We start from the raw sequence: 27,500 nt of genomic DNA on the forward strand, positions 1-27,500 counted from the left end.
ATTTGCCTTACAGATTATTTATGAATATTACAGTATAACCTAATGTATTATCAACACCAATTTACCCATTATGCTGTATACAGAGCTGCTGCTTGGAAATGCGCTCTAGGCATTGATTAACCCCTAACAGCTCATCTTAGTTACTTAAAGATACACATTTGTAACATTTTTTGATGAAAAAATCCCTTCATGGCCTTAAAAACGGCTCACAAGCATCTCAATTCCCTCTGTCTCATCTCCGATGCTATTCACCCTGCCTCCGACACTGTATAACTCTATCTTCTTGACAACGCAGTTTGACAACAATATCAAATGGCTAACATTAAGGCTAATGTAAGATAGCTCAATTACTATGACACGCTAGCTTGCGTATCCTGTTAAGCTAAATGTGCGTCCTAAGAAAAAAAATATTCCACAAATTATATGGTAAACTTCACACCGTAAATCAGCAAGGATTGGGTTCCATCTGTTGTCACGCAACAATGACGGGCTGTTCTGAAACGTCAACTTGGGCACTGCCTCTCAGAAATACTGTAAACTCATAATGTTTAACTCTTTAGAAACAATGGACATGTGAAAAAGGTCAAAAAGTTACTGGTTACGTGACTTTAAAATTATTAAATGGTGGATTGCTCTACCAGTTGCCAGCAGAGCAGAGGCGTCCCTCTCTATCTTCAAGAAGACCCAGCTCTTTCGAGAGTAGCCTACCTCCTCTCCTGGGCCCTGTGCGAACCTAACATGTCTAACTTGCATTTAATATGCACTTCTATCTACTACCATCTCTACTGAATACATTCCTCGGCTTTAGATACACTGCACTATCATCCTCTGATTTTGTATTGCATGCAAAGGTTGAATTTGATATGACACTATAAGGTCTCCATCTCTTGTATCGTTATTTAAGGTTACTATTTCATATGCACTGTCTGTGATCTGTGTATGGGACAAATAAAGTGTCAGGCTTTGATCGTTGACCTTTGACCCTGTACCTTTGACCTTGTGTTACCCGCAGGTCCATCTTGACCGGCCTGTTTGCTCCCACCTCCGGGACGGCCATCATCAACGGCTACGACATCCGCACTGATATGGACTCCATCAGAAAGCACATGGGAATGTGTCCTCAACATAACGTCCTATTCGACGAGTATGTAGACACTGTCTCAGAGTCAGAATCAGAAACTGATGAGTGTGTGTGTGTGTGTGTGTGTGTGTGTGTGTGTGTGTGTGTGTGTAAAAGCTAGTCTATTATCTTCAATGTGTGGCACAAACAATTTCAACATTCACAAGGGGCAAGATGCAGACAGTTAGACATAAATAGAAACTATAAATGTCTGAAAGCATATTTAAAGATTGCACAGTATGCAGTGTACAATATGCTAAAATTATTTTAAATTAGTGAAGCAATGTACAACTCACATACTATCTCTCTTTGTGGTCTGCAATTAACAATGTTTTTTTGTTTCAGAGGTACCCTGTAAGTTATTTTCGGATAATCATTTGTAGGACCTCATGGCTGTGCGCAGTTGTGCAATGCAGTTGTCATCAATGGTATTTGGACTGTGGTCCATTTCGGTGATATGTTCAGATTCGGAATGATAGCCTTGATGATTCAATTCTTGCAATGCTCTTCAGATGGATGAATCTGTGTGGAGTGCACTTCTCAAAAATAGTATATTTTTAAGAAGGCCAGGCACATTCAGATAGTTTTCTGAGTAGTTTGAGAAGTTTTGAGAAATTACATTTATGATCACAGACACCTCAGTTTCTTTGTGTGAGACCTTCAATTGTTGAATAGCTCAATTCTTTCGACAACTGAGTCTGGTCTATCTGAAAAAAAAATATATAAAAAAAATATCTATTATCATTATTTTTGGACATATATTTTACGGCCCTCACTGACACGATTTCCTTCCACTATTAAAGTTTTGCAAAGTTTTTGTGAAATGCAAGCATGGCATCAGAAGTATGAAAGCTAACCTGCAACATTTAGATACCCACCACACATTTTTCAGTTTGAGCCAATCAAAAGGTAAGCTGTGTTGTAGTGGGGCATGGCGAGTTGAATGCCAAGTGCAGAATAGCAGCGCTGTGCGCTGGGCTGGCAGATCTGGTTTTACTGGGCTGCGTTTAAGAGGAAGTAAAGCCCGGGGGTAGCAACATCTCTTGCTTGTGTTTACATCATCGTAACAATCTTCATCACCAGTATCATCATCATCGTCATTATTGTCATTGTCGTTGTTTATGTGGTTGTGGCGCTGACTCAGTTATGTGGAGTTGTGTATGTGTGTGCGTGTGCATGTGCGTGTGCGTGTGTGTGTGTGTGTGTGTGTGTGTGTGTGTGTGTGTGTGTGTGTGTGTGTGTGTGTGTGTGTGTGTGTGTGTGTGTGTGTTAGTGATTGTGTGTGTGTGTGTGAATGTCCCCACTGAGAGTAATGAGTTGGGGCAGCTCAACTCTTGCATCACAGTTACAGCTGCATGCTCTGCTCCTAGTCGCTCGCGTTAATATTTAAACATCTAACCCCAAACACCTCACAACTTCCTTATGGTCTGCACCCCTGCCTTCCCCCTTGCCAAACTTACCACACACTCTCTCTCTCTCTCTCTCTCTCACACACACACACACACACACATCCTTTAGCCCAAAGGGGGGGAAACTACCTCCTCAACACACAGTCTCAGAAACACACATACTGACATTCCACTTGATAGGAGGCCATGAGTCACAACAGAACCAGATGGTGTTGTTCCGGAGACGAGGTGCATTTGTCAGGGTCGGTTTGTCACGCCGGTGAACCGCGGACCCAATAGATTTGGCACGGGGACTGGCAAACACCGATACAGATGTTTGACGAGTGTTTGACAAGGCCATTGTGCACGAGTGTGTTTGTGCTTGTGTAACAGTGTACGGACAAAGCGGTCATGCTTTGCAATTTCACAGTGGCCGATGCTGTGGTGCACATAAATAGTTATTGTGTATCCAACTGCACATTCAGTGTGCTTTGGCTCATCTGTAAAGCTACAGTAGGTGTGTTTGTTTTGACACACCTGTAAAGCTAGGTGTGTTTGTTTTGGCTCACCTGTCCTCCTTGTATGTTCCGATTTCTCAGCCTGACCGTGGAGGAGCACATTTATTTCTACGCCCGCTTGAAAGGGAGGAGCAAGAAGGAGGTGGACATCGAAATCGACCAGATGATTCAAGATGTCGGTCTGCCACACAAGAGAAAAGAGCTGGCGAAGAACCTATCTGGTGAGCTCACTATTAAGGTGTCATGATGACGGACAGCTTCTAGGCCGAAGATATCAGCTAGTCATCTATGTGTTTGTTGTTTACATGTTAGAGCCCACAGTCATTTTTAATATCACAAAATATGAGACCTCTGTCAATGTTAATTGCACACAGTAACAATATACATTTATATTTGCATGAAAACTGACTTCTGAATATGCAGAATAACATGTCTGGAGGATTTGTATCCCCAAGCACTACAATCTGCAAACTATTAGCAAATCATGGCTATATGGACACAACTGACTGTCCTCTGCTCTAGATATATTCTGATTATATTGTGTGTATGTCTGCTGAAAAGGTTTATTATATGTTATTATATCATTACCCAAATTAGGAAAGCATATTGGGTTTATTCAAAGAGTTTTATTTAGAGATTAGATAGTATCCATTCATTCATTCATTCATTCATTCATTCATTCATTTTGTTCCATTCAGCATTTGCTTAATAAAAAAAAAAATCAAAAATGTTGGAGTTTGTCGGAGAATGGTTGGCCTGTGGCCAGAAAGAACACTTATGAGTAATGAATAAGAACACTGTCCATTTGCTGTCAGATGATGGCTATTTCACAGTCAACAATGTAATGTATGACCCATAGTAGCCTACTGGACTGAGTACAGCTTTGTGTAATAATAGGATACACACACACACACACACACACACACACACACACACACACACACACACACACACACACACACACACCTACCTGGGTTAAGATGCTGTGCCGTTTGCAGGTGTGTGGTTGCGTAGTAGTGCAGCAGCTGTGTTGTCTCTGACTAGATCTCAGATAAATGAAGTCATTCTCATGCTAACTGCTCTCAGGGGGATTCTGTAAACTCTCTCTGATTCTCCTAATTTCACTCTTATGCTCTCCCCCTCTCCCTGTACCCCCCCACCTCCTGTATGGCCCTCTTTTTCTTCAAATACCTTCCGCTCAATCTCCCTCTATCCTCTACTCTCTGCCCTACCCTCTCTCTTTTTCTTTCACTCTCTCTCCCTTTTGCTATCTATTTTTATTTCTCTCTTTCTCTCTTTATCTCTCTTTCTCTCTTTCTCTCTGTATTGGCCTCACTCTTCTCCTTCTTTTCCTCAATCTCCCTCCTTTCTCTCTGCTTTGCCTTCCTGCCTCCTGCCTCGCCATCTCTCTCCACTTCCTGCCTCGCCATCTCTCTCCACTTCCTGCCTCGCCCTCTCTCTCCACTTGCCTTCCTTTTTCTACTCTCTATGCCTCTCTCTTCCCTCTTTCTCTCTCTATGTCCCTCTCTTCCCTCTTTCTCTCTCTATGTCCCTCTCTCCCCTCTTTCTCTCTCTATGTCTCTCTCTCCCCACTTTCTCTCTACATCCCTCTCTCCCTTCTTTCTCTCTCTATGTCCTTCTCTCCTTTCCTTCTTTCTCTATGTCTCTCTTTCCTTTCTTTCTTTCTCTCTCTCTGTCTCTCTTTCTGCTCTTCCTCTCTCTTGCTCCAGGTGGGATGCAGAGGAAGCTGTCAGTTGCCATAGCGTTTGTGGGTGGGTCCAACATAGTGATTCTGGACGAGCCCACGGCTGGAGTGGACCCGTATGCCCGCAGAGGGATCTGGGAACTCCTCCTCAAGTATAAACAAGGTGTGTGTTTGTGTGTTTGTGTGTGTGTGTGTGTGTGTGTGTGTGTGTGTGTTTGTGTGTGTGTATGTGTGTGTGTGTGTGTGTGTGTGTGTGTGTGTGTGTGTGTGTGTATGTATGTATGTATGTGTGTGAGAGTGTGTGTGTGTGTGTGTGTGTGAGAGAGAGAGAGAGAGAGAGTCCTTTTGTCTGGGTTTCATGTCTTTGCATTGTGGGTTTTTGTTTGTGGGTTTGTGTGTGACTTGTGCCTCAGTGACTATGAATGTGTGTGTTTCTGGTGGGAATAGAAAGGGTGCAAGTCAAGGACAAGGATCAAGGACTAAAATATAGACTCTAACTTATAATACTTTCAAAAAGTAGTCTCACTGAAGCAGAAAGATTGTTCAGAATGGCAGGCACACATCAGAATCTCACACGGAGAAGAAAAAAAAACACGGTTTCTCTGGATAATAAATTCTCATAAAAAAAAAAAAGAATAAAAACTACCACAGGCTCTGCCTTCATCTGGATGTAACAATCTGGCTCGATCCCTGTCCCTCATTATGAAAACTCCAACAGACTTTTACACTCTTGGCGGAGTGTCATCATGCCGATACGTTTACCCACTCATCTCCGTGATGTCTCCTTCCGAACAAAGAGACAGTAGTGACAGCCACAGCAACGTTTTCCTTTGGGCGTCTCACTCTCTCTCGCTCGCTCTCAGAACGGGAAAAAAAATAAAAAATAAAAAAATAAAAACATTTAGCACTCTTGTAAATCTTCAACTATTCAATGGCTTGTCACTCCGCAGCACAGACAATCAATCTGTTTGCTTGATCTGCCAGTGAACCCAAAGCACAAAGCGGACATTATAATAACACATTTCCACGGCACATCCAAACGTTTAATGTGCGCCGGGCGGCATTTCGAAGCGGCAGCAGTTGCCATTAGCGAAGCGCTCACTAATTAAGTCCCTTCAGCTCACACCCCTTTAGCGTACCCCCCCGCCCCCACACACCACCATCACCACCACCACCACCACCACCTCCCATGCCTTTGCAGGATGAAAATTATTCCCGTCGTCTTTGAGGACTCACAGATGTCTCCGTCGCAAACTGTTGTCATGTCTGTCTGGTCTGTTATACAATCTGAAGTTAAAGTGTCTTGTTTATGTTCTTTTCCCTCTTCTTTTGTTGTTCTGTGAATCGTTAAAATGTCTAGCATGAATGCGCAGTACACTTAGTTCCCAAAGACTTAAGTGTGTTTTTCGTTTTATGATTACATATTTACAGTCTGTAGTTGTTTTCTAAAACCTAAACGTGTTACACATGTGGACAAATGATGATTTTGTGTTTTAACTCAATGTTGTACGTGCAAGTATGTGCTATATATAATGTTATAAATAGAACAATAAAATGGATGTTCTATGGTGTATACTATGATGATATGGAGCAGTGATCAGTGAGTCTAGAAGTGTCTGGTAAATATCCGTCAACTTTAACTTCTTGGAGCCCCCTTGTGATTCCGATCCTCTCCAGCATGCACTGGGCTCTTTCTTGGACAATTCTTCACTGTTCCACCAAAGTCCATGAAAATGGACCAGTAGTTTTTGCCTAGTCCTGCCTACATGACAGGGTGGAGGTAATATGAATGGATTGGATGGGTAATTTGCAGTGAAAAAGACAACTTGAAAGTAAGACTGGGAAATTATACTCTAGACAACTGAAGTGGGAACTATATATTTTTGGCCTATCGTCCCACTCAGTAATTGATGACCGGTCCCAATGCTATCTCTCATTCAGTGCAGCAATTCTGATGGTAATCACTCACAATGATTTTACGGTAACTTGCGAATTAGCTCTTGGTTGCTTAAGGCTCAGAAAACAGATTCTTCTCTCTCTAATCAAATAAGAATTTAACGAAACAGACAACTCCCGAAAGATCTGTTTTAACTTCTTAAAAGTAGAATCCATAAATGTCATTACTGTCACCGACAGTATACTTTTCTGTCATTGACAGATTCACCCAGGAAACCTGTATAAACCTGTATAAATTGTGTTCTTCAGAGAGTGCAGACATTGAGAAAGCTAGCCATTGCATGCTGTAGAAAGCACATGGATATTGCTTTTTGGCATCTGAAATAACTTTGGTGCTGTCGTAAGTCCCTGTGGACCAAAGCATCTGCAAAGAGCCGTAAACATGAACATAAAAGATGTAACTGTGGAAGATAGTGTTAACACTTAAGAATGAGTGTCTCTGTTGGGTTAAGATAAGTAGACATCACACACATGGTGCTTGTTTGCAAAAGTTTTGAATGTATGATTAACTAATTAAATCAAAAGTGTAAAACTAAAGACTGTATAATCACAGTGATTAAAAAATAATCTATTATTTTTTAATCACTGTGATTAGATTTTTTCTTTTATTTCTTTTATTTCTTTTCTTAAATTGTTAAACTGTCTTCTGTTCATTTGTACTATTATGGCAGTGGCCTACAGCGAGTTACCACTAACCATTATTGTCTCTACCCAGTTATTTTCTATTCATTTCCCCCTGTGTGTGTGTGTGTGTGTGTGTGTGTGTGTGTGTGTGTGTGTGTGTGTGTGTGTGTGTGTGTGTGTGCGTGTGTGTGTGCAAGGCGTGTGTGTCAGTTATTGTCTCTACCAAGTTGTATTTTCTATAAATTCCCCTCTGTGTGTATATGTGTGTGTGTGTGTGTGTGTGTGTGTGTGTGTGTGTGTGTGTGTGTGTGTGTGTGTGTGTGTGTGTGTGTGTATGTGTGTGTGTGTGTGTGTGTGTGTGTGTGTGTGTGTGTGTGTGTGTGTGTGTGTGTGTGTGTGTGTGTGTGTGTGTGTGTGCGTGTGTGTTAGTTATTGTCTCTACCAAGTTGTATTTTCTATAAATTCCCCTCTGTGTGTATATGTGTGTGTGTGTGTGTGTGTGTTGGCTTGTTAGCACTAACCTTTATCGTTAATTATTCATTTCCCCCTGCTCCTTCATTTTGACATAAGACAAGATTGTTGATCTTAATTGATTTTAATTGGGGCTGCTGATGCTCTCTGTGTGTGTGCGTGTGCGTATGCATGTCCGTGTGTGTGTGAGTATCCAAGACAAGCTTGTTGATTTTAAATGTGGTATCTGCTGCATGTTAATGCAGTATTCATGTTTAAAGTGGTTACATAAAGATGCTTAAGTCACAGTCTGTCCTGTCAGTGTTGCTGTTTGTATGCATAGAAAGTTCTAAAGTGCATGCATCATGGGAGGTAATAAGCCTTATTGTGTGTGTGTGTGTGTGTGTGTGTGTGTGTGTGTGTGTGTGTGTGTGTGTGTGTGTCAGAGAGTATACATTTATCATGTGTGTTTTTCAGACACTATGGATGTGTGTGTGTGTGTGTGTGTGCATGCATGTGTATCCATGTGTGTGTTTATGACTGACTGTTCCTTCACTGGAAAATCGTTCTTCCTGCTATCAAAGAAATGCAGACAACGTCTCCTGATAACTTTGCAAATATCCACATCGTTGCTTACGCTCCACACAATTCCATGCTAAAGCCGCGACTCCAAACTCACACACCTTTATCTTACCGTGCATATAGTTCCCGCTTATATTTTTTTTTTTCCGGCATTTTCCGGCACTTTGATCTATCGCATTGCCCCGTAATACGCCACAACACATCATAAATCACCGTAACCCTGTGTGCCTTTTACAGAGCAAATAACCCAGTCCTCCCTACAGCTTCTAAATGATCTATCGGTCTGTTGTGGTGCTTCCATAAGTCCTGGAAATGGCAGGGCAAAATCAACAGCGAGCTTGGCTTGACTGCTGGACTTGGCCTCAGTGAGTTGTGTCAGGGCCGATCGTCAGGCTGTGCCCTCCATTGCCAAAGGGATTCATTACTGTAAGAGCCTGCTCCTTGTCTAACCATAGGTATCCCCAGCCTCTGGTCCCTGACACCACACCCCACCCCACCCCACCCGTTTCCATATGACTATGGATCCTCTTTCACTTTGCTATGGAACCTCTTTCACACTGTTTGAGCGTGTTCATTGGATATCTTATCCATACCAGGACTGTGTTTCTGAACAGTAAAACAGGGTGAAAATGCTTACAGGATATCTTCTCCGTTTGAGCAGTGTGTGATGTGTTGTGAGTGTGTGTGTATGTGTGTGGTGGTGTACGTTTTTGTGTGTGTAAGAGAGAAAGAGAGAGAGTGAGAGAGAAAGTCTGTGTGTGTGTGTGTGTGTGTCTGTGTCTGTGTCTGTGTGTCTGTGTGTGTGTCTGTGCATGTTTGAGACAACAGCTGGTGCTAACCCTGTATCAAGGACAGATTCAGTAAGATGGTGAATAGCAGGATAGGATGAAGAGGAGGAGGACGAAGAGGATTTGAAGGAAAAGAGAAAGAGCAGAGAGAGATGATGGAGGAAGTGAAGTGGGGGATGGAAAATAAATTGAGTGCCTTGACATGAGAGAGGAGGAGAGGAAGGGATAGAGGCAAAAAGAATGCAAATGCAAATAGAGAGGGATAGAGAGAGAAACAGGGAGAGAATGAGCAGGATACAGAGAGAGCTGGAGACCGTGGAAAAAAAGAGAAAGATGAGGATAAAGAGAAGGAGAGTTAGAAAGAGAAAGGTAGAGTGAAAGGGGGATAAAGAAGAAAGAGAGAGATAGAGAGAAGGGTAGAATGAAAGTGGGATAAAGAATAGAGAGAGAGAAAGCAGGGTAGAGTGAGAGGGGGATAAAGAAGAAATAAAGAGAGGGAGAGAGAGAGAGTTGGATAGAGCTGCTTAGTGACGCATCCCCAGGGGTCAGTTTATCCCCTGAATGAGGACACACTCAAAGGTCATTAACAGGGGCCTCACACCGGGACTCACACTCTTTCTTTCTCACACACTCTCTCTTTCTTTTTATCTTTAACTCTCCCTGCTTTTCTCCCTTATTCTGTCTCTCACTCTCTCAAATTCTCTTTCTCTACTTCTTACTTCATCACTCTTTCTATGTATCTCTTTCTTTGTTTTATTTTATCAGTGGCAGCCTCCTTTCTCAGTAGAAACCTCGGACCTTGTTTAATTATATATTTCCTCTCTCCCACTCTCTCTCTCTCTCTCTCTCTTTATCTATTTCTCCCTCCCTCTCTCTCTCTCTCTCTCTCTCTCTCTCGCTCTCTCGTGCGGGCACTCTCCCTCTCTCTATATATATTTTTGTCTCCCAGCTAATCAAGGCGATCTCACAGGGAGGGCTGGGGTGGCCAGGCTAACTCCATCTCTCTCCCTAATCAGGCTAAAAGACAGGGCACACACACACACACACACACACACACACACACACAAGCACACACACACACACTGAGGGACTGACTGACTGCAGTGTGGTAGCCACAAGAACTTGGTGGCCCATAGTTCTTTTTCTCTCTCCCTCTGTTTCTCTCTCTCTCTTTATCTCTCTCTGAGCGCATGTGCGAGCGAGTGGGCGGAGTGCTGCGAGTGAGACGCGTGAGTGTGGCCGCTGTGCCTTTTTTCACTGTTTTCTCTACCTCTACTTACTTTTATATTTTTTTTCTTTGTTTGGGTGGTTTGGTTTGGGTTTAAGGTTAAGGTTGGGTAGGGTGCTGTTAGTAGTTCGCTCCGTTTGCTACTTATACCGAGGCGTCTGCCCCCACCTGGGAGCATGGCGGCCTTAGGTACAGGAGTGTTTGGGTCCTTAACACGGCGACATGCCATTAAAATAACAGCTAATGCCAGCGTTGAAGAATGTAGCTTGGCTGTTGGTGAGATGGTCGGTCACGACAAAATCCTCTCCCTTTGGCTCCGGATGAACAGGGCTGTTGTTTTTTTCTCGAGGCGGTAGAGTTGGCAAATGATGTGATTGAAAGGGGGTAGTAATTGATGGTGTTTTCACCCCAGTGCTACCTTTATCATCACCCTCTAAAAAGTATTTATTTCCAACATTCCGCCCTTTATCAAAGATGAAATCCTAATTGAATCTCTTTCCCGTCATGGCAAATTAGTATCACCCGATAGGGAAGATAAGCGATTTCAAGTAGCAATCCACTCCTTAAGCATATTGTGTCGTTCAGGCGTCAGGTGCATATGATTTTAAAAGGATAATAAGGATATAGATTTTACTCTGAATGTGCCCATAGAGGGTTTTCATTATTTGGTATATGTGTCCTCCTGTCAAATTAAGTGTTTTGGAGTGCGGCCAGGTTGGCCCACCTAGTGAGGCTTGCCCAAGCGGTACAGGCACTCCAGCTGAAGGCGTGAGGGTGAATCAATAATGAACAGCCCCCCAGTATTAATGTTTCCAATGGTGAGGGTGCAGAAGCTAGTGGTGTTCAGGCAGAGGGAGGGGAGGAAGGTTCTTCAGCCGAGGTGAGCCTCCCGTGTGGGCCTACCCTTGCGGAGCCAGCAGGGGAAGATGCAGCCCAGGCTGAACCCGACACCCAGGCTGAACCCGAAAGCGTAGATTTTTCCCAGAATAGCGTAGCAGGGGAAGATGATCTGACAGATGGGATTGATTCAGGTGACGAAGGTTCTGAAATGGAAGCTGAGGTTGAACCTGTTTTTAAAATGCCCCAAAAAGGTCAAAAGCGAACACAAATGGATGAGACCGTGAAGGCAAAAAAGAAACATGCGCGAGGCCAAAATAAACCCGCTTCGGTAGAAAGTGATTCTGACTGTAGTGTGGATTGTAGTTTGCGCATGAGTGGTTACCCTACTCAAGAATACACTGTGCAGGACATTAAACATTTTCTGAAAGAAACGAAGCATGTTAGAAATGTTCAGATCGACAGCTTTTTCCCTGATATTGAACAATTCATGGCCAGAACAAAGCTGTTCATTTCTGACGGGCTTTTTTCTAACCCTGAGGTCTACCGTTTAACAAAGTTCCTCACTAAGTTAAATACACTTTTGGGTAAGGACGGTAAATCAAAGAAGGCAGCACGTCCCAAGTAAGCAGAATCATGTGTTTAATCATGCAACTTTTTTTTTTCTTTTTCTTTTTCATTTGTTTTTGACCATGGGTGATTTTCGTGTAGCTTCCCTAAATATTAATGGGGCTAGGGATCCCTTGAAAAGAGCCCAGTTTCGACTCCTGTCAAGTATTAAAGCGTCTAGGCGTCGTGCTCTTGCAAGAGGCACAGTGATGCAAGGAAGCGACTGATTGGGCTCTAGAGTGGGAGGGTCTTTCTCTTTTGAGTCACAACTCCAACGTTAGTGGGGGAGTCATGTCTTTTTCAAAGAGCTTTACTCCCATTTCTTATGAAGTGGTGGAAGTTATAGAGGGAAGATTGCTAAAAGTTAGAGCTGTCTTTGAGGATCATGTTTTTGTTTTGTTTGTGTGTATGCACCAACTACAGCAGCAGAAAGAGTGGCATTTTTTAGAAACATTGTCTACTGTTATAGCTGGATGCAATAGTGATGAATATTTGTTTATTGGGGGATTTTAACTGCACAGAGCAGGACATGGACAGGAATCATGTTGAGCGCATATGCTTTCATGAAAGCTTAGTCAATGTATGCAGACACATGACCTAAGTGATGTGTGGGAGGAATTTTCACATGGATCAAAAACAATATACTTGGACTCATGTCCATAGTAATATGATTTCCTTAGCAAGGCTTGACAGGTTTTACTGCTTTAAACATCATCTTAATATTTTTAAGAACTGTGCTATTACTCCTGTAAGCTTTTCAGATCATAGTTTGGTTGTGTGCAGTGGATTCCTGAGCTCAGTGAAGCCAAAGAGTGCTTATTGGCATTTTAATACCACTTTAACCCATGATAAGGAATTTAGAGATGTTTTAAAGCTTTCTGGGATGTTTTTGTGAATGCAAGACATCTTTTATCTCCCTTACAACAGTGGTGGGATTTTGGCAAATTACAAATCCAACAACTGTGCAAACAGTACACTCAAAATATCACAAGTGACAGAACCCGGTCAATTGAAATGTTGGAAGCAGAGTTAGTAGAAATTCAGAATTTGGCTTACTCTACTGGGGATCATGATGACATTGACAATTTGGCAACCAAGAAGGCCTTTAGCTGAGCTGCTAGGTGTTAATGCACAAGGGCGTTGGTCCGTTCCACGTTTTCAGTGTGTGGATCAGATGGATGTGCCTTCAAAGTTTTTCTTTAGCTTGGAGAAGAAAAATGGCCAGAGGAAATGCATTCATTCTTTGCAATCTGAGTCTGGAACACTTTTGACCAGTGTGCATGATATTCGAGAAATAGAGCTGCACAGTTCTATAAAGATCTATCTGGAGCGAACTAAGCGGTGTACAGGCTGACAGTGTGTTCTTGGGGATTGCCTCAGGTTTCAGAGGAATCCTTGGCTGAACTTGATTCCGCTCTGGCGTTGGAGGAACTGGAGGCCCTTCAAGGTATGGAGTGTGGCAAGGCCCCTGGCCTGGATGGAATCCCCATAGACTTTTATAAGTCTTTTTGGTCTGAGGTGGGGGAGGATTTGCTTGCAGTGCTTAACGACAGTCTTGCTAAAGGACTTCTGCCCGTGAGCTGTCGTAGGGCAGTCCTCACACTTCTACCTAAAAAGGGTGATCTCACTGATATAAAATGCTGGAGACCGTGTCGGCTCCTGTGTAGTGACTATAAATTGTTGTCCAAAGCACTGGCTAACAGATTATGCAGGGTGATCGATCAGGTCATCCATCCGGACCAAACATACTGTATTCCCAGTAGATCCATTTTTGATAATGTTTCTTTAGTCCGCGATGTCATAGACATGGCTAAAATTTTGGGGCTTGATGTGGGTTTAGTCTCTTTAGACCAAGAGAAAGCTTTTGATAGGGTGGAGCACAGCTATCTTTGGGACGCGTTATATGCCTTTGGATTCAGTGAAGGCTTTATTCAGAAGGTCAGGGTTCTGTACAATGGTGTGGAAGTGTTCTCAAAGTCAATGGTGGTTTAGGTGCTCCTTTTAAAGTTGGCAGAGGGGTAAGGCAAGGCTGCCCTTTGTCTGGTATGCTATACTCTTTAGCAATAGAGCCTCTTTTGCAGCAAATAAGACTAACTTTGAAGGGTGTGTCTGTGCCTGGATGTAATGTACCTCTTCGGTTGTCAGCCTATGCTGATGACATAGTTCTTCTTATTAGTGGGGGAAGGGATATAGAGATGGTTGTTGACATTCTTAAGGAGTTTGAGTTACTCTCATCGGCCAAAAGTTAATTGGTCAAAAGTGAGGCTCTATTGCTGGGTCAGTGGGTGGAGGGAGTGCCCAGTCTCCCAGATCATTTTGAACTGGAGGAAAGATGGTTTCAAGTATTTGGGTGTTTTTCTGGGGAATGATAAAATTATGGAGAAGAATTGGGAGGGGCAGTTGAGCCGGGTTAATGGAAGGCTTGAAAGATGGAAGTGGCTATTGTCAAAATGTCATACAGGGCGGGTACTTATCATTAACAATCTGGTAGCATCGTCCTTCTGGCATAGACTATCCTGCGTAGACCCTCCACCTGACCTGTTGCAAAAAATTCAGTCTGTTTTGGGGAATTTTTTTTTTCTGCATTGGGTACCTCAATCTGTTCTGTTTTTGCCTAAGGATGAGGGGGGGCAGGGCCTCATACACTTGCATAGTAGGACTGCAGCTTTTAGACTGCAGTTTGTAAAAAGGCTCTTGACAGGGCCTACAAATGTTGCATGGAAGTGTTTGAGCTGTGCAATACTGAAAATGGGTGGGAATTTGGGGTTGGACAAATCCTTGTTTTTGATGAGACCAGATGCAATGGTGTTTTCAAATCTGCCACCATTTTATCGTAATTGCTTGAAAGTTTGGGCCTTGTTTAATGTCAAAAGGTTTGGTTCTGCAGTCTCCTTATATTGGCTCCTGAGAGAGCCTGTGGTTGGAGGTGCACGTCTGGATATCTCCTCAACCAATTTCCCTTCGCTTCAGAAGATGCTGTGTGGTGCCAAGATTGTCACTTTGAAAGATGTAGTTGACCGGACAGGGCCACACTTTGGGAATAGGAGAGGGCTTGCTGATTCCATGGGACTGAGATCACTTCGGGTTGTGTCACAGCTCCTGGAAAAATGGCGTGCTGCCTGCACCTTGGATGAACTCAAGCTACTTGTGGACTATTGTTCAGGGGTGTGTCATCCTGACCAACTGGACCCTTTTTCCCTAGGCTGGTAATTGCACCCAATTTGGATGGGTGTACAGGGTCCTTTTAACATCTAGGAGCCCAAACACTATGTTGCTGGATATGGTCACGGGGAAACAGCTGTACCATGCCTGTGTAAAGGTGTTTAATAGGAAAGGTTTAGAGAGCAGGGCTGACACACCTTGGAGCGCTGCTCTCAAACTGAATAGTGGGGTGAGGCCTGAATGGAGAGCACTGTACAAACCACCATTGGCTAAGAGAGTGGGTGACTTACAGTGGAGAATTCTTCATGGAGCAGTTGCTGTCAATGCTTTTGTTTCAGTGATAAACACAAATGCTAGTCAGGAATGTCCTTTCTGTTATCAAAGGAAACTGTCTTTCATGCTTTTTCTTTTTGTTTAAGGTTAAAACCTTTGTTTTGCTTGCTACAAAGTTTATTTTGTGCGTTCAGTGAAGAGTTCTCCACAGAGATGTTTGTCCTTGGTTTTAAATATGTCAAAAAAAGACAAAATGTATGCAAACTTCTGAATTTTATCCTGGGGCAAGCCAAAATGGCTATTTATATCACAAGGAGGAATACGGTGGAGAACCTACCAGGAACTAATGTTGTTGTTCTGTTTTCTGCCCTGGTTAAAGCCAGAGTTTTGGTTGACTTCCGGTTTTATAAGTTAATGCAAAATCTGGAAACCTTTGAGGAGGTGTGGTGTACCAAACAAGCACTTTGCACTGTGATTGAAAATGAATTGCATTTTAGCCATCTTTTATAAAAATGGTTTTATGATCTTTTTTTATATCTCTAATTTGTGATGACAGAGTGATTGATTGACCTGTTTTTGGTTTTGTAAAACTGGAATAAAGTATGGTTAAAATCTCAATCTCTTTATCTCTCTCTCTCTCTCTCTCTCTCTCTCTCTCTGTGTCTGTCTGTCTGTTCATCTGTCTTTGTCTCTGTCTCTCACTGCTTGCTTTACACATTTTTGGTGTATATTGTTTTTTAGGCTAGTTTAGAGGACAACTACAGTATACACATAAGCAAGCATACAATACACCCACACAAGTATACACTCAGACACTGTATACACACACACACACACACACACACACACACACACACACACACACACAGAGGGAGTGAGGTTTCTTTTGGTGTTTGAATTCAAAGCCACACTTGAAACCTGAATCTGCTCAGGACCATTCACACGGCACCATATGCCTTGCCAGCCATGCCCACCATTGAGGCATGCCAGTATCCCTTCTGCCAATATCCATGCCCTATTTATGCCATAGACTCAATTATCCTGATGTCTGTGTGTCTTTTCTGTGTGTGTGTGTGTGTGTGTGCGTGTGTGCGTGTGTGTGTGTGTGTGTGTGTGTGTGTTTGCCTGGTGTGTGTGTGTGTGTGTGTGTGTGTGTGTGTGTGTGTGTGTGTGTGTGTGTGTGTGTGTGTGTGTGTGTGTGTGTGTGTTAGTGTGTGTGTGAGAGAGAGAGAGAGAGAGAGAGAGAGACAGAATATGCATATGTGTGTCAGTATGTCTATTGTCCAAATGAATAGTTTCAGATCTTGTGCCAGTGTCTGTTTGTCTGCATGATTATCTGTGTGCTTGTGCCCGTATTGTATGCATGTGTGTGTGTTATGTGGTGTATATGTTTCTGTGTGTGTGTTTTTGAAGAGTCTGCAAAGCAGTAGTTTACATTCAGTGTGTGTGTGTGTGTGTGTGTGTGTGTGTGTGTGTGTGTGTCGTGTGTGTGTGTGTTCCAGGTCGGACCATCATCTTGTCCACCCACCACATGGACGAGGCCGATATCCTTGGCGACCGCATCGCCATCATCTCCCATGGCCGCATGTGTTGCTGTGGCTCGTCCCTCTTCCTGAAGAAGTGCTTCGGCAGCGGATACTACCTCACCCTGGTGCGCACCACCGAGAACAAGATGGCCTCCCAGAGACCCGCCATCCACCAGGTCTGAGGGATGGTTTATCATTATGCTTATTCCTTAGCTTCAGCCCGCTGTCTAACTTCTGATATAAAATATGCGTCCCTCATTTAATGGTTTGCAAAACTGTTATCTTGTGGTGTCTGGGAGCTTTGAGTTGTCCCACAGTTGTTGTTGTTGTTTGTTTGTGTTTAGGGTCTTGCTCATGGTGTGACATAAGCAAATAGATCTTGCCGGGTTAGCTTTAGTAAGACTTTAGACATTCACTGTGCCAATCCATATCGCCAGGCCCTATATACTGTAACTAACAAGGGACTGCCAAACTATGGTAACTAAGAACTAAGTTTCATTTGCTGACAAACTTTCTGTACATTTCAAAAGTGGACCACGGAACAGTTTGTGCGGGTGGGAGGCTCGATCTGCTCTGTGCGTTCATCGCTTACTCATACATCAACATGGCTGCCAAAAGCAGTACTTTTACTCCCTCGTTGACTTCACCACAAGGGACACAATGTGCATGTGCAACCTCCACAATTCTCAACATTAAATTCGCTACATGGAGGTTTTATTTCTTTTTTTAGTTTAGAACGTTCAAAAATGACCTTGAAAAAGCAACATAATGTGAATGCAGAGTACCTATTTTCATCAATGTAGTGATCAGATGTTAAAGGCCTATGCTTTGTGTTTGTCCAGATATCTACTGAAGTTAGCGTGCAAACCAGCTAGTGCCAGGCTCTCTTGTAATACCATGCCATACCACCTGGGGCACTGTGTTTAAAGAAAACTCAAGTCAATGTAGGAGTACTGTAGCTCCAATTCCTCACAGCTCCTTTGGGGAACAAAGCAGAGTCTATCGTCCCAAAATAGATAAATTGACTTAGTGAAATCTGTGGTGATTGGCTTTCATACACTTTTGGACATTTAAGATAAAATAGACCTAATATATTATTGAATACTTTTTTTTAATGATTTTATATTTCTTAATGAATTCATTGTAGAGTTATCTGGATTTATGTTATCAAAGACAGACATTTTTTTATATGGAAGTAATTCATACTTCACAACAGAACAGTAGTTCAGTTATTTAAGTGCAAAGAGGAATAATTGATGTGGCGTTTTTGCTGTAACATGTACCAGTTTTGTCTCCTTTCTTCTCTTTATCTCTCAAATCTTCATGTGTACTGCAGTAAAAAGACCTAATAGGAGACTCTCATGATTTCCACTTCATGCTAAGAAGAACAAAAAAAACTGAACTTTTCAAAACATTTGCAAGTGACTTCAGAGACATGAGAAATTACTCCTCCATGATGCATGTTACATCACCATACCTGAATATTTCACATCATTTCTTTTTGTCATCAATGATGAATGCTCAGAATGTGCACACTTTGCCAGAGGGGTTCTGAGGGGATCTTTAAGCTGTTGCGTCACCCCAAGGAGCCAAGAGGTGGTGAAATCCAGTTGTTTTTCGCTCATCTTTAAGTGCCGTGCCAATCTGCAGCCTTTAAAAACACAGGACACTGAAGCCTCGTTCACTACCCAGACATCCATTTCGTATAGATGCTAGACAATACCCTCCCACTTTGTTGATAATGAACCACTGCTAACAAAGGCAGCAGTGCAACTTAACTCTAGTTGTTTTATTAAGTTAGTTCACTCTTAGCATTGTTTGCTATTATATTCTCTTCAGCCATTTCTTCACATTCAGATGATTTATTATCGTATTATTATCTCCCCAACTGATTTTGCCAAGGCATGTCTATTAACTAATGATATCACATGAGATATAGATCCTCTCTCTGGGTTCAGTTTTTTTGGGGAGAGTGTTTTATGTGTGTGTGTGGTGGTGGGTGTAACATTTATATTGATAATTGCCTAATCTACCACAGAAACAAACTCATCAGAAGGCTGTATCAGCAGGGAGGGACACTGCTGGGAGCCGGTAGCACACAGCCCACCCAGGCCACACCGATAAACCCGCACAAAGCACAGGGACGCCCCAGGGCCTAACGTCCTAATGAACCGTTGTTTGGCCTGCACTAATGTTTTTCCTTTTTGAACTATAGCGGCCGCTTGAGAGTTGTTAAGCCTCGCCAGTAATGATCAGTGTTTAGGCTGATTCACTTGTTTATTATCTCTCTCTCTCTCTCTCTCTTTCCTCTCTCTCTCTCTCTCTCTCTCTCTCTCTCTCTCTCTTTCTCCTTTTTTCACTCAGTAACTCTCTCTCCCTCTTTCTTTTTCTCACTCAGTAACTCTCTCTCTCTCTCTCTCTCTCTCTCTCTTTCTCACTCACTAACTCTCTCTATTTCTCTCTCTTTCTTTCTCACTTACTAACTCTCTCTCACACACACACACACACACACACACACACACACACACACGCACACAGTGTGAGCCTAAGCGGATGTCTCGCTGCTGTCCGATACTAATTGGCAAACAGTGAGGAGGAGAGAGAGAGAGAGAGAGAGAGAGAGAGGGGAGAGGAGAGGGAGAGAGAGAGGGGAAGAGAGAGAGGGAGAGAGAGAGAGGGGAAGAGAGAGAGAGAGAGAGCGGGAGAGAGGGAGAGATATAGAGAAAAGAGGAGGTGAAAGGAGAGAGAGTCTGACTGGGAAAAAAGAGCGAAGCAGAGGTAGAGACAGTGAAAGAGAGAGAAAGAGGTAGAAGAAAAGAGGGAGGGAAACAGAGAGAGAGAGAGAGAGACAGAGCGAGAGAGAGAGCAAAGGATGAGGAATGTTGGTGTGAGTGTTAGCGCAGCTGGGCCCGTGAGGCTGCAATCGATGAGAGCGAGCGTGTGAAGATGCACAGGAGCCTGTGGGGCCGTGCCAATTATCATTCATCTACAGGGCCTCCACTGAGGGGCTGAGTCAATGGCAAAACGGATAAATAAGAGAGGCAGCGACACGCAGGCAGTGTCTGTGTGTGTGTGTGTGTGTGTGTGTGTTCGTGTCTGCCTGCCTTCTTTCACATTTCTTAGTGTGTGCGTGTGTATCTACCGGTCTGCCTGTCTACTTTCATACTTTTAATTTCTGTGTGTACAGAACAAGTGTGATTTAAAACATGCAATATATTTTATAACTTAAAAAAAAAAAAAAAACTCCACAAAAGTCTATTGGACTGCCCTGCACGTTGGAAACGGACACTGAAGGGAACTCCGGGGAAGTGAGTAGAAAGAGTGACAAAAGGGGCAGACCTCAGGTTCCGTAACCCATAGTGACACAGTGGCAATAAAAGAGACACCATTCCCTCTGTTATGAGTCAATGTACCATCTACATGTCTATGAATCCAGTGTTAAAGTAAAAATGGCACATGCTGTTTTAGTCCTTACATACGTTTACCTTTACGTAACTTTTCCATATAATCTATGATGATTTGATGAATTGATGTAAGAACAAGTAATCTTGCACTTTTGGCCCAGAATGTGTTAAAACCTGAATCCAGAGGTGTGTATTATCCAGTTGTGAGGTGCTAAGATGCTTCTTGTTTGATGCCCACAGAACTCAAATCATTCTCAGAGTGATTCGGTGGACGACGGCATCGGCAGTCAAAATTCAAGCTGCTCGGATCCTCCAGGTATGAGGGCCACTTCAGCAAGATGCATTACATTCACTGCATTTATAACATGTTTATAACCCATTTACTAACTGGTTGTAACACACATAACAACTTCATGACAAGAAATTCACTGCACTAATTCAGTGGTGTATTTTGTCAGTGGTGGTTATGTCTCGGTGTGTGTGTGTGTGTGTGTGTGTGTGTGTGTGTGTGTGTGTGTGTGTGTGTGTGTCTGTGTGTGTCTGTCTGTTCATGCCTGTTTGCTTGTGTGTGCATGCATACATACTGTGTGTGTGTGTGTGTGTGTGTGTGTGTGTGTGTGTGTGTGTGTGTTCGAAACTCACAGAGGGTATAATCTCATTCCATGCAGACAATGGGAAGCATATTCACAGTTAAACTCTACAGCCAACAAAAGGTGTCTTGTTACAAAATAAATAATTACTGTTAGATTTTTAAAGCACCCCTGGATCTCGTTCTGGCCAAGATCCTTGCCAGTTTAACGAGTGTAATTATCTGTGAAAGGTTGGAATCAATATCAGAGGGTGTGATGTCTAAAGCACCTGTCCTTGTGGATGCCCTCAAAGATGAAAAAAGACACGAGTCAGACATCCACAGTCTAAGATTTTTCCTCTCAGCCTAAACATAATATCAGAGTATGAGGATTGTGATGATACCGTTTGGCTAGATATGTCACGGTCATCAGTTTGGCTTTAATATAGAAAAGAGGTACATCTTGAAGAAGGGGTTTCAGCCATGAGGAAGTGCAACGTAGCCTGTATTCATACTAAATGATATGGAATCGGCTAGAACAATTTCTCTTCTGTGTTATGAAGTGCTAAGGCCAGGGTGAATCAAAAAAAGCATAGTGATTTAGCACAAAGGATATCTTTGGGCCCCTAAAGTCATCTACAGTAGGTTTGGGAATGTCTAGAATCACGGAGGTATTTGTGGTATTTGCAAACAGTTGTTCTGAAAATTATATAGAATGTACAGTATAGACATAAAAATGACCTCTGTCATTTGCTACCTTAATTGATATGTTGGCTTATTATTTAACTTTAATTTTGGCCCTTTTAGGCCTCCATAGGAGGTCCTTCATTATGCAGTTTTTCCGTGTGTAGCTGGCTAAGCTTGGAGTGATGGTAAAATGCAAAATCTACTCACAGTTTAGATTTCTCAATTATGATATGATGAATTGAATTATGATCGGGTTGATATCCAGATATTTAACAGCTGTTTGTTCATGTTGAAAGAATTTCATCATGAAATATGATGTTACACATCAGGCTGCCTACACACAAAACATTTTACCCAGGATGTAAGTAGATTTGAACAAAAGTAATAGGCCTCTGATACTGCGATGTTCCAGGGGCGACAGATCGATTTCTGGGTAATTGCAACAGTCGCCTCCAGCCATGTCTCAAATCCTCCATCCTTCTGAGCCAGTGTGTCAGGGGCGTTTTAGGATAACCTTTTAATTAACTGCCGTTTAAATCAGGAGAATAGAACTGACAATTGTCTTCAGTCAATCAGCCAAGCACTTATCTTCAAATGGTAGATTATCAGTTGGACCGAGCTCAGTGATGGTGTCCATTGGCCACAGTTATACGCATAAACTAATGGACTTAGCTGTTTTGCCCTTAATAGCATCTTTCAGATAGAGACCTAATGAAAGAATAACAGTGGTGTGAGTTGCATGTCTGTTTGTTTGTTTGTCTGTCTGTCTCTCTGTCTGTCTCTCTCTCTCTCTCTCACACACACACACACATGCACTAACACACACATAATCTCTCTCTCTGTCTTTCTTTCCATTCATCACACTCCTCCATACCCCTCCCAGATGTGGCCGATGTCAGTAGCCTGATCAGGAAGCATGTGCCCCAGGCCGTATTCCTGGAGGGCATTGGGCAAGAGCTGACCTACATCTTACCCTACGCGGGCGCCAGAGATGGTACCTTCGCCCTGCTCTTCAAAGAGCTGGACCTGGAGATGGGCCAACTGGGCATCAGCAGCTATGGGATCGCAGACACCAGTCTGGAGGAGGTAGAGCAAAACACACACACACACACACACACACACACACACACACACACACACACACATACACACATCCCAGATATGGGATCTCAAATTGCACTCTGGATGAGGTAGGGCAAACATGCAGACACGGACAGACAGACAACACACACACACAACACACACACACACACACACACACACACACACACACACACACACACACACACAAACATACATCGGTACTCATTAAATATGCAAAACTTTAATGATGATTATAACCTATAAACACACACTTACTATTGAACCAATCTAATATTCACCATATAATCTAATGTTCACCAGTCCTTTTATTGTTGTATCTGACAGTAAATAATGATAGCATATGCTTATGTCTAGAGAATGGCAATCAGTATGCTTGATTAGAATAGTTATTACTGATATTATAATATTTTTATTTTAAATAATATGTATCCCTTTACAGATCTACCTTAATCGAGGTTTGGAGAAAGTAGTCAGTTGTATAAAGTAGTCAGTGGATTTTTGAAAAAGATATATATGTATATTATTTAGGAAATCAAGCTACTGTTGTAGTGGAATTGAATGGTATTCATATGGTGTTGACTCAGCATGCGACCTGTGGATAATAACTATAATGCGTGCAGTGTTTGACATTTAGTTACAATTTTTTATTTTTTTTTCATTCAGAAAATGGCATTTCTTGGGCAAATATTATTGCTTTAAAGTGATACAAGCACATATCAATATTGGGTTGTTATGGAAAGGTTGCAGGATGTTAATTGTGCTCCATGATGATTTTACTCTGTAGTGTTAATTAAGATTAAACCAAGCAATTTCTTCTTTTTTCTTTCTGGAAGATCTTCCTCAAAGTGGCAGAGGATACTGGGGTAGATATGGAACCACAAGGTAGCAAAGATACGCACGCACGCACGCACACAACAGATAACTATTATTGATTTGGTTGTGTCTGCCTCAATAAACTGAAAAACAAACATACAATTAAGCACACAGGCACAATCTCCCATGTGTACACTGATATATTCTGAGATCAAATGTTGCTGGCCAAGCTTTCATGTGATACATAGATAAATACCCCAACCCCACCTACAGAAACAACAACAACAACATTATGAAACAACAGTTTTATATGAATGTCTTCCAGATAAAGCTGAAAGTTTTACACGCGACTGGAAGCGAAGTTCACGAGACTCTCGACGCAACAGCATTGCTGCAGTAAAGACCTCCACTAACCCAGCCGGCCCACAATTAAGTATGGATCTCATCTCACCCAGTGTGCCGGGCTTCTACAAATACAAGCCCGTGGCCTACACACACATTACCTTTTTTTCATTTAGCATGACAGAGAAGATGACTGATCTCTCTCTCTCTCTCTCTCTCTCTCTCTCTCTCTCTCTCTCTCTCTCTCTCTCTCTCTCTCTCTCTTTTTCTCTCAAGTAGAACTGAAGGGGAGATCCACAAATAAAGTAGTAGGTACGTAGACAAGTGATGTGACAATGACAGCGTGTTCAGCTGTGTGTACCTGTGTGTGTTTGTCTGTGCCTGCCTCTCTCTCCAAACACCTACCTAGGACTCCCACGGCGTACCTCACACACACTGTTACATTCAACCACTCACACACACACACCACCCACATGGTCTCTTTGCCTCCCACTATGGATCCCTCTCTCCTCACACACACACACACACACACACACAAGCATTATGCACCTTCCCACCCATGCCTTTCTTTCTCTCTCTCTCTCCCTCTCTCTCTCTCTCTCTCTCTCTCTCTCTCTCTCTCTCTCTCGTTCTCTCTCTCACACACACACACACACACACACACACACACACACACACCCACACACACACACACAGACATATACGCGCGTGTGCGCCTATTTGTCACAGACACCATATTTGTTCTTTCCATACTAATCATCTTGGCAGTAAACTGAGGCGTGTTCTGTCCAAACCAGTAATAGTGTTTACCTTCATTAGCATCGCTGCAAAACAATAAACAAGGAAAGTGCAAAGCATGAACTGTGTATGAACCGTCATGTTCTAGTTTAGTTGTCTGGGCTTTTGAACAAGCCTCACCGTCAGTTTGTATTCTGTTTTACAATGCAGATGAGACCTGCCACGTTTTGAATTGGCAATGAGCAGAATTGTCAGTATAGTACATCTAGTTTCTTGTATCTGAAAGTAATCGCATCAGATGTGACATACTATCAGCGTGCGAGTGTTTGCATGTGTCAGAAGTCTAACGAGAATGTGTAAGTAGACACAATCACTTCATCGCATTATCTCCCATTGTGTTGGGTTTTGATGCAGTTCTGTTGCAACTGTCTTGACAGTGCAAACGCTGTTGTCACAGTCTAAACTTGTTCAATACTTCACTGTCAGATAGTAGGGTGGGTAGCTCGGCTGTCTCCTCAGTAAGTGATGTGAAAAATTTAACATGGACGTGAGCATTTTCCTAAATATTTTCCAAAACCTTCTTTGGTATTATTGGAGCTGTCTGCACAATGCTTTCACATGATGCTCTAAAAGTGTATATATATATTAACACCCTTAAAGACTATAAACTGGGGCCATATTGTCTCTTACAGTACCTGTTTCAGAATCAGAGGTTTTTAAAAAGTGAAGTTAAAAAGTTTTTATTTTGGCCTGATGTATGGCCTATGATAAAGACAGAGATGCATACGTACAGCATACAGAGGTGTATTCTCTAGGCTTGTTAGACCTGTATGCGATACTTGTGAAGTACCTTGGGGAACTTTATAAATAAAAAGTATATTACTATTATTATTATTATTATTATTATTATTATTATTATAACATTTAGCCCCATGCAGACTTGATATGAGTTGTTTCCACTGTGTTTTTCATCTGCCCCAGACTGGGAGAGGGCGTCGAGTCTTAACGGGAAAGGTTCTTCAGTCATCTCCGGCTGGAGGCTCATCAGACGCCAGTTCCTGGCTCTCTTCATCAAGCGCTTTCACCATGCCAGGCGCAGCCGCAAAGGACTCCTTGCTCAGGTACACAACCGCTATACACTGACCTGCAATAGAACCAACTAACCACCCCTGTTACAGTAATAGACTCAACAATTTAGTGCTTCACAATTTTGTACCACTGCACGACAGAGTAGCTAATTTGTTTATAGTTTGTAAAAGTCTCATAGCTCAGGTATGCAACATCTATGCACTGATAGATGGGTGATAGACAGCGTTTTCTTCTACTCTTAGTCTCACTGTAAGAGGTATTGATGGCAAGCTCTTCTGTAAGTGTTGACCAGTATGTCATCAGCCAAAGTTTATGGTGTCTGTTTCTGCTCGGGTAAACATGTCTTTCACCTGTCAGTCTTCTATGCATTGTGTGTGTGCGTGTGCGTGTGCATGTGTGTGTGTGTGTGTGTGTGTGCGTGCGTGTGCGTGTGTATGTGTCTTGTCTTGCTTTGCAGCAACCACAGTACTTTGAGTTTACAACCCAGAGAGACCCAAGAGCAAGAGTTTACAACCCAACAAAGTTCTAAACTCTTGCTCTCTTGTAGAATTCAGGTACCAATATATCATTCAACACCAACGTCAAACCAATATGAACTTAGACAGTGAAATCTTTCTCGCAATATAAACCCAACAATATCATTACTGTTTTGACACTTTGATTGCATCTGTTGCCAAATATGATCTTCAGGAATTAAATTAATGAGTGAGAGGTGGAACCAATGACTACAGTACATACTGTATGAAGTCATTGGGTGGAACGCACCATATTCTGTCATCATTTAATTACTGTTAAGAAACTGATTTTTTTTTCGGCAGTCTTCAGGATAAGGATGAAAATGCATTTATGACCCATCTCAATATGTCAGGTTTAGGGCTAACTATTAGGATGTTAATACTCCACGAGGGGGACTATCGACCCCTCTGGTTGGGCAGTTTGGCCCTGAATAGAAACAAGTGTGCGCGCACAGTTCTCAACTACTCCAAGAATCTCCATAGAGTGCTGCTGTTCACGGGGTGTTTGATTAGGATCATTATCACTGAGTTACACATTTTTCAATCTGGGAAAGTCTTTCAGCTAAAATTTGAATCTTTTCTGACCCATTGGTTATGTGTCTGCATGTCACATCATCCTGGATGTGATTTTGTACTGCTTTGTGATTGTGTGTTAATGGCAATCTTTGCAACATGTCTGAGTGTGGTTTGTGGTAAGATCCTCATTACTCAGTTCACAGAACACTCTTCGGGGGAGTACTATTGTTCCTTGTAGTACTATTGCTGTCCTTCGTTGGGCAAAGGGGGATTCTGTAAAGTAGTCGTCCTGTCATTCTAACAGAATAGACAGATCGAGCATACAGTAGTCAGAGTGTAACGGCTCATTCTTGGCCGCTAGAGAGTTACAGCTCTACCGGGTTTCTCTGAAACTTTGCGTGTTAAATATGCGGGTGTTAATACTCCACGAGGGGGACTATCGAGCCCTGTAGTCGGGCATTTATAGCCCTGAAAGGAATATATGTGCACGCACAGTTTAGAATAACTTCAAGAATCTTCAGAGAGTGCTGCTGTTCACTCACTGGGTGCTTGACTAGTGTAATCATTCTATGTTGGGTTTTTTTTTACTTTAAGCTATTGCCCTTTTATGCTTTTCTATACTATTACCTTGTGTGTTTTTAATGTTTTCATTTTTTATTCTTTACTTTCTAAACTATTCTTTGATTATTTCCCTTCTATGCTTTTATTAGCTATTCCTGTTTGCTTGTGTTTATGTAAAGCACATTGAATGAGCCCTGTGTATGAAATGTGCCATATAAATAAACTTGACTTGATCTGACTTGACTAGGAGAGCATAGTATTGGCCATCACTATGTCTAGCAGAACAGAAACATTTTTTTAGGCATGTTCGAGTGATGATTTGTTTTGGCTGGATAGCAAAGCTAAAGTTCTTAGAGGATGTTGTTATCAGTCTGTGTAAACTTGGCCAGCTCTTCTG

General features: G+C 42.4%; 1 protein-coding gene across 1 annotated transcript in view; it reads left to right on the plus strand.

Moving 5' to 3' along the window:
• The window catches only part of LOC125289304 (phospholipid-transporting ATPase ABCA1), a 160,116-nt gene that overhangs the window by 94,839 nt on the left and 37,777 nt on the right, over nt 1-27,500 (plus strand). Inside the window, exons 19-28 of the mRNA XM_048236058.1 lie at nt 1,013-1,144; nt 3,108-3,247; nt 4,757-4,894; nt 16,743-16,942; nt 20,411-20,486; nt 22,309-22,511; nt 23,363-23,411; nt 23,668-23,775; nt 23,964-23,996; nt 25,404-25,543. Of these exons, the coding sequence (XP_048092015.1) occupies nt 1,013-1,144; nt 3,108-3,247; nt 4,757-4,894; nt 16,743-16,942; nt 20,411-20,486; nt 22,309-22,511; nt 23,363-23,411; nt 23,668-23,775; nt 23,964-23,996; nt 25,404-25,543 (1,219 nt within the window). The remainder of the gene's footprint in view (nt 1-1,012; nt 1,145-3,107; nt 3,248-4,756; nt 4,895-16,742; nt 16,943-20,410; nt 20,487-22,308; nt 22,512-23,362; nt 23,412-23,667; nt 23,776-23,963; nt 23,997-25,403; nt 25,544-27,500) is intronic.

The sequence above is a fragment of the Alosa alosa genome, chromosome 24 (genome assembly GCF_017589495.1).
Source record: "Alosa alosa isolate M-15738 ecotype Scorff River chromosome 24, AALO_Geno_1.1, whole genome shotgun sequence".
In the NCBI taxonomy this organism is placed as follows: Eukaryota; Metazoa; Chordata; class Actinopteri; order Clupeiformes; family Clupeidae; genus Alosa; species Alosa alosa.